The sequence below is a fragment of the Argiope bruennichi genome, chromosome X2 (assembly GCF_947563725.1).
Source record: "Argiope bruennichi chromosome X2, qqArgBrue1.1, whole genome shotgun sequence".
Lineage (NCBI taxonomy): Eukaryota > Metazoa > Arthropoda > Arachnida > Araneae > Araneidae > Argiope > Argiope bruennichi.
In genome coordinates, this window is record NC_079163.1 from 105,303,629 (window position 1) to 105,311,094 (window position 7,466).

General features: G+C 37.1%; 1 protein-coding gene across 1 annotated transcript; it reads right to left on the reverse strand.

The window, feature by feature from the left end:
• Positions 1 to 575: 575 nt before the first annotated feature.
• LOC129959833 (uncharacterized) lies at positions 576 to 5,810 on the reverse strand. Its single transcript, XM_056072726.1, has 2 exons — positions 2,972 to 5,810; positions 576 to 2,737 (listed from the first exon to the last, which is right to left on the reverse strand). The coding sequence occupies exons 1-2, from the start codon at positions 5,808 to 5,810 to the stop codon at positions 576 to 578; spliced, it is 5,001 nt and encodes a 1,666-aa protein (XP_055928701.1).
• Positions 5,811 to 7,466: the final 1,656 nt, after the last annotated feature.

The window sequence follows — 7,466 nt, forward strand, 5'->3', positions numbered from 1 at the left end:
GTAATATCGAATGTAACCATATGCTAACCATTGCGATAAAATAAACATAAGCTATCAAATAAAACCAAAGAAGCGAAAAAATCTTTTTTTCCCTAGAGTGCAAAAGCAGGTCATTCCAATTGGCTAAGGTCACACCAATGCGCGCTGTAGTCACCGTTCCCAATTATCTTGCGTGACATTCACAGCATTTTTTATGGAGGTTTCATGAAATAATTATATGCATTTTTTAATAATAGCTTTGCAAATACTATTTGATAGTTTGAATATACCTTTTACAAACTCAGGTTCTGCAAAGAAATCTTTACGACGGTTATTGGAATAAACATCTTTATTAACAGCACAGCACAGAGACATACACAAAAAGACGTACAGTTTTACAGAGAGAGGTACATTTATACTATAATTCTACATATGACATCATTTTGTGATGTAATTAAGAACCAATCCGCGACCGGCGCACATGACATCGCTTTAATCCTTGCGTCATAGTTTGAAGCCACGTTCGTGATCAGGGAAAGTTCAAGTATAAATAAATGGAGTTGCAACATTCTCCCACCCTTTTGAGTGTATTGCTATCACTCAAAAGCATGTAAAACCTCATTAAATAATCCAAGTCTTTCAGGTATTTTAACTAATCTACCTGATTTAGTGATTCTATTTCTTATGACTGCATTACTGGTTAATTCATTTTCTTTAACACTAGATGTCGGAACGCCATCAATTTTTACAATTTCATTATTTATAAACGGTACTTCGAGTGGATAAACTCTTTGAATTGGACGAATCAGTTCAGAGTTCTTAAGTTTTAATTTCAAGGTACGGACTTTACCATCCCTACCTGGAAGCAGACTTATTACTTTTCCTAAAGGCCAATACACGCGCTTTTTGGATGGTTCTTCAATCATCACGACTTCACCAACTTTGAAATCATGACCAGACTTTCCTGGGCGTTTTTGACGTAGTTGACCAAGATATTCTTTCCTGAAACGTGATCTAAAATCATGGATCAGTTTTCTACGATACCTTATTCTTTTCTGAAACTTAGAGAATTCACTTAAATCTAAATCTATGGTATCATATGAAGATTTCCCGTTTAAAAACAAACTTGGCGTTAATGGTATTAAATCATTCGGATCTTCCGAAATATAGGTTAATGGACGAGAATTCACCACCGCTTCACAATCACACAGAACAGTTAAAAGTTCTTCATATTTTAAAATTGCCTTACCTAAAGTACGCTTCAATAATTCTTTAATTACTCGTACTAATCTCTCCCACCATCCTCCCCACCAAGCGGCAGTTGGAGGATTGAACTTCCATTTAATAGGTTTAATGTCGGTCTCTCGCATTATCCCATCCCAATCTAGATTTTTCAATTCACTATTGGTGCCAACAAAATTAGTTCCGTTATCTGTATATATAGTTTCTGGTCTAGTACGACGTGCTATAAACCGTCTTAAAGAAAGCATGAAACACTCAGTGGACAATGAACTTACTAGCTCTAGATGTATCGCCCGATAAATGGCACAGGTATAAAGTACTATCCACACCTTACCTCCATCTCTAGTAAAAAGAGGTCCTGCCAAATCAATACCTGTGATGTCGAACGCGTTAGCATCTTTAACACGATCTGCAGGCAGACTCACCGGATCACTCATAGGAGAGTTTGAGCTATATCGACGACAAGGCACACACTTCATAACTACTTCCCTAACCGTTTTTCGCGTTTTCATTATCCAGAATTTTTCACGCAGTATAGACGTAAGAATTTGAACCCCAGCGTGACAGTTTTTTAAATGATAATATTCAATTAATCTTGTGGTTAAAAGGCATTTACTAGGCATCAAAATAGGAGCAATAAAATTTGGATCATCTTTTCTCTCGGTTATTTTAGTTTTAACTCTAAGGATTCCCTCATTGTCTTTAAAGACATTTACAATGGGTATCGACTTCAAATTAGGAAACATTTTACCTTGCACTAACCGAATTAACACCCTTTCAGCTTTTTCTATATCGTCCGACGATAGTTTGGAAAGTTTCCTTTCCTCAACAGGAACCCTAGAATTATTGATGAATCTTAAAATCCAACCCATTAAACGAACTATTGAATTGTATTTGGAAAATCGTACAGCATACCACGGGACCACTTCCTCAGAAATATTTACATTAACTAATTCAGACTTCCTTTTTTCCAAAATAACATCCTTAGGTTCACAATTAATTTCACTGGCAGGCCACTGTCCTCTACTTTTTTTTAACCATTGAGGTCCCTCCCACCATTTAGAATCTAACATCTGTTTGGGGGTACAACCTCGTGATAACAAATCTGCTATATTCATATTACCTGGAACATGCCTCCATAACTGAAATTTGGAAAGTTCCCTTATTTCTTTTACCCGATTGGCCACAAACACAGACCAATTTCCTTGCTCTCTTATCCACCAAAGAGCCACTTCTGAATCGGTCCAGTAAGTTACTTTTATTTCTGGTAGATGTAAAGCACGGACAATTGAATTTGCAAGTCTAGCTCCAATGCAACAGGCCATTAATTCTAATCTAGGAATGGTAAGAGATTTCAAGGGGGCTACTCTAGTCTTAGAACGTAAAAGTGAAACTTTTACATCATTTTCTACAACAGTTCGAACAAATACACATGCACCATATGAGCTTTTAGATGCATCAACAAAAACATGGATTTCAGAAGTTCCATTTATGGCAATATATCGAGGCACAGTAACTTCTTTTAACAAATACATTTCATTTATCCATTTCACAAATTTATTCACAATATTTTTAGGTAATTCTGAATCCCAAGGCAGTTTTAACCTCCAAGTTTCTTGCAATAATAATTTGGGAGGCAATGTAGCTGGAGATAACAACCCGTTTGCGTCAAAAACTTTTTGCACTGATGATAAAATGAACCTTTTAGTAATTTTTGTTTCACACGTTAAGATTTCAAAATTTATGTTACATCTCAAGGTATCTTCGTCTAAATTCCATAACATGCCTAAAACTGACGCATCTCCTGTATGTTGAGAAACATATTTACAAGCTACATTGCTTTGCCAACCTCGTAAGTTAAAACAACCTTTTGACAATACCTTTTTAGCAGTATCAATGAAATTTTCTTCCTCCTTTACATTATGTACACCAGATAAACAATTGTCAACATAAAATGAACATTTTAATTTCTCTACAACATCATAGTATTCAAGTGGGGCGTTATCTAATAGATGCTTTATGGATGCGTTTAATAGGAAAGGAGAAGAATTTAAACCAAAAACAATTCGACAATGTCTATACACCAATTCTCCCTCTTTACTAGGGTAAAAAAATCTAAGATAGTCTCTATCTTTTGGATGTACTGACAACATTAAAAAAGCTTTCTCTATATCTGCACTTAATCCTATAGGATAGAGTCTAAACCTATCTAAAATATCGGGTATTACTTCTAAAAGATTTATACCTTTATATAAACATTGGTTTAATGATGGTTTACCCCTTTCACAAGCCGACCCGTCAAAACAGGGACGGTACTTTGTGGTTTCACTTTGCAGTTTTATTACGGGCCTATGCGCCAAATAATGACATTTAGTTGCTTTTACTTCCTCTTCCGGTACACTTTCAATAATCCCCAAATTTTCCCAATCCTCGAAAACCTTTTGATACTCTCTGAGAAAGCCATTACTTGCAGCCCGTTTGATTACTTTCTCATGTCTAACCCAAGTTAAACCTTTGTTATCAGGTAAATTAGCTGGATCATGTTTCCACGGAAGCTGTAACTCGTACCTTCCGTTAGGAAGAATTGTTAACTTCTGCTGAAAATCATTTAAAGCTTCTTCATAAGAATTGTGTTTGCTTTCCACTAGTGTTGGATTTGAGATGCCTAAATTTTCGAGATCCCAGAGATCAGTTAATTTAATACTTCTTACATACATTGCAAGTGTTGTCATAACATTTCTATCAATATGACACACTTCATTCTGCATTCCTATAATTGTATTTCCCAGTTTAGTCTCAACCACAGATAAACCGGAATCTAATTCACAACATTTCTTCAGTAAAATTCGACCCAACACGTTCGAACCCACTAACACATCGATCTCTAAATCTTCGCTGAATGAATCCGAAAACTCTATGTTCAATTCTCTTAAATTGTTAAGAATTCGCTGATCTGTTATTTTCGGGACACTGTTGCATATCTTTCCCTCTGAAAGAACTTCTAAACAACAAGAGTAATCTCTATTCAAAGCTGACAGCTCGATAGAATAAACTCCATGTTGCTTAGGCTTCGTTTGCGTTCCTCCAAACAGGGAGTGAATTACGTTTTCATATCTATGTGGTATTAATCCCAAGTGCGCAATTAATCTTTCACTCACGTGAGAATACTGGCTAGCTGAATCTAAAAGAATTCTTACGCGTTTTTCTCGACCTTGACCTCGCGCAATTACGCAGAGAGTCTGCAAATAAACTGTTCGATTTCTGCTACATTGATTAGAAAGAGTAATAGTGGAAGGAGAATTTTTAACACTTGGAGATTTATCAGGTTTTTTACTACACATAATATCATAATGAGATAAAGAACAGAAATTACACTTCAGTTTAGATTTTAAGTCACACTGCCTACTGATATGATTTGATTTAGTTAAACATGAATAGCAGGCTCCCTTTTTAGACAATATTATTAACTTTTCATTAAGAGATATTTTCTTTGCTGAAAAACATTTATGGCTTGGATGGGGTTTATCACAAAAAATACAGACAACTTTATTGTCAGTGGATTTTAAGCTTACCAGGGCTGCGGTAGTAGCCATATCTCCACTAATCTCGTTTAGAGGGGCAGGAACATATTCTTTTTTACGGGTAATTTGATTCGCTGCAAATCCTGTTCTTGCTAACACAACCATCTCTTCACCCTGCACCTCTTGACGGAGAAAAGTCATGAGATTCTCTAAGGAGCGAGTGTTCTTTTCGGCGGTGTTGTCGCATAATTCGTGGTGATTTCTGTTGCGTTCCCACGTCTTAAGCACTTCTTCGGGCAGGCAGCTCTCAACCAGGGGGGCTAGGAAATCGCCGAACTTTTCCTTTGTTCGTCCTAGGCTCTCCAGGGCTCTCAGCTTTCCCTCCAACTCGTCATATAGTCTTGAAAGGTCTGTTTTCGCTCTACTGGACACAGCATTCTTCATAACCATTGTCAGAAGATCCCGAACATAAATTTGGACGAGCAGATCTTCTCTTCCAAACCGCTCTTTCAATTGCGCCACTGCCTTAGGATAATTCGCTGCAGTAGCCGGAAAACTAAGAATGAGTCTCTCCGCCTTTGACTTGGGTTCGACAGAAGCCACAAGATACTGCATCTTGTCTTCGTCAGGGATGTCCTGGTCGTCGTGAATTTTTTGGAACTGGCTCCAAAACGAAAGGAACTCCTTTGGGTCTCCATCAAATTTCCTCAGTTCGAGCTTGGGTAACTTGAACTTTCTTGGTGTGTCTGGTACTTCAGAAATAACAGTCTCTTTCAACTTCTTATCGATGAGAGAGTAGTATTCTAAATACCTTTCACGGTAGCCTTCTGCCTCAGTGAAATCAGCCTCGAACTCTCTTCCATCATCTTCTAACTGTAGCAAAGCTCCAGACACTGCTTCTTGCACAGCTTCTAATCTTAAATATTTATCTTTCAATTGCACTTGTAGCAACGAAATCTTTCCTAAATCTACTACATCATTCTTAAGCTCATTTTCTATCTTATTTGCGACTAAGGTAAATGCAGTCCTTAGTACTCGTCTCTGTGCCTTTTGTGCTTTAAGATCCATATCTAATTCTATTTATCAAATTCTATTTCCAATAACACGTCCTGTCACGGACGCCAGATTTTACAAACTCAGGTTCTGCAAAGAAATCTTTACGACGGTTATTGGAATAAACATCTTTATTAACAGCACAGCACAGAGACATACACAAAAAGACGTACAGTTTTACAGAGAGAGGTACATTTATACTATAATTCTACATATGACATCATTTTGTGATGTAATTAAGAACCAATCCGCGACCGGCGCACATGACATCGCTTTAATCCTTGCGTCATAGTTTGAAGCCACGTTCGTGATCAGGGAAAGTTCAAGTATAAATAAATGGAGTTGCAACAATACCAATCTCAACCCGCCGAGTTTTTGAATAAGAATCATTACCTTGACATTTATAATTACTTAGTTATAAAAATTATTTCAGAATCACAAGCATCACGATAATCTAAATAATGTTTCAAAATGATTATGTTGACAAGAGCAGAAAATGTGTAAGAGAAAGGTAATGAATCAAAATATGTCAAAGTTTTAAAATTTGCGTAATAGTACAAATTCATAGAGATTTGAAAAAGAAAGAAAATATTTTTTTAAAATTGAGATAAATCATGTTTGCTTATAAAGAATAATACATTGAGATGACAAAAGTCAAGCGATACCTCCTAATAACGTTCGGACCTCCTTTTGCCCGACGAAGTTCAGCAACTCGACGTGGCATGAACTCAACAAACCTTACCAGAAATATGGAGCCATGCTGCCAATATATAAATCCATAATGGTGAAAGTGTTGCCGGTTTAAGATTTAGTGCACGAACTGGCCGTTCGATTGTGCCCCATAAATGTTCGATGGGATTCAAGACGGGCGATCTAGTTAGTCAAATAATTCGCCGAAATTATGCAGAATGTTCATCAAATCATTCATGAACAAATCTGGTTCGGTGAGATTTCGCATTGCCATCATAAAAATTATACTGTTGTTTGGATGTATAAAGTCCATGAAAAGTGACCAGTTCCAGTCAGTGACCGGTTCAGGTAGACGGAATGATACAATCTATTACATCTAAAAACAGCGCACACTATTATGGAGCCACCAACACAGTGCCTTGTTGAAAACTTGGGTATATGGCTTCATGGTGTCTGCGCCATACCAGAACCCTACCATCTGCTCCTACCAAATGAAATCGTGACTCATCTGACCAAGCCACGATTTTACAATCGTCTTGTGTTCAACTTATGTGGTCTCGAAGACAGGAAAGGAAATGCAGGCGATACCGTGCTATTGATAAAAGCATTAGAGTCGGTTTTCTGCTGTAATAGTCCATCATTGTCAAATTTATCCGCTCTGAAGTAAGGGCACGTCCATCTTATGGCTAATATTGATTTCTGCAGTTATTGTTTACCTGTTAACATTGACAATTCTACGCAAACGTCGCTCGTCTCGTTCATTGACTGAAGGCCGTAACCCACTGCGTTGTCCATAGAGGGATGTTATGCCTAAAATTAGGTATTCTCGGCAGACTCTTGACAATGTGGATCTCAAGAGCTTAATTCCCTAAAGATATATTAATAAAATGTTCCTTGTGTTTAGCTCCAATGCCATTTTGCAGTCAGTGTCTGTTAATTTCTGACGCGCGATATAATCTCGCTAAAAACCTTTTCATATAA

What these genes read in the sequence shown, in the direction of transcription:
- LOC129959833 (XM_056072726.1), bottom strand. Translation starts at nt 5,810, where the DNA reads ATGGATCTTAAAGCACAAAAGGCACAGAGACGAGTACTAAGGACTGCA. An exon ending in AGACGAAGATACCTTGAGAT is followed by an intron (nt 2,738 to 2,971) that starts GTAACATAAATT and finishes TGTTAAAAGAAG; the next exon opens with TTACTGTGCCTCGATATATT.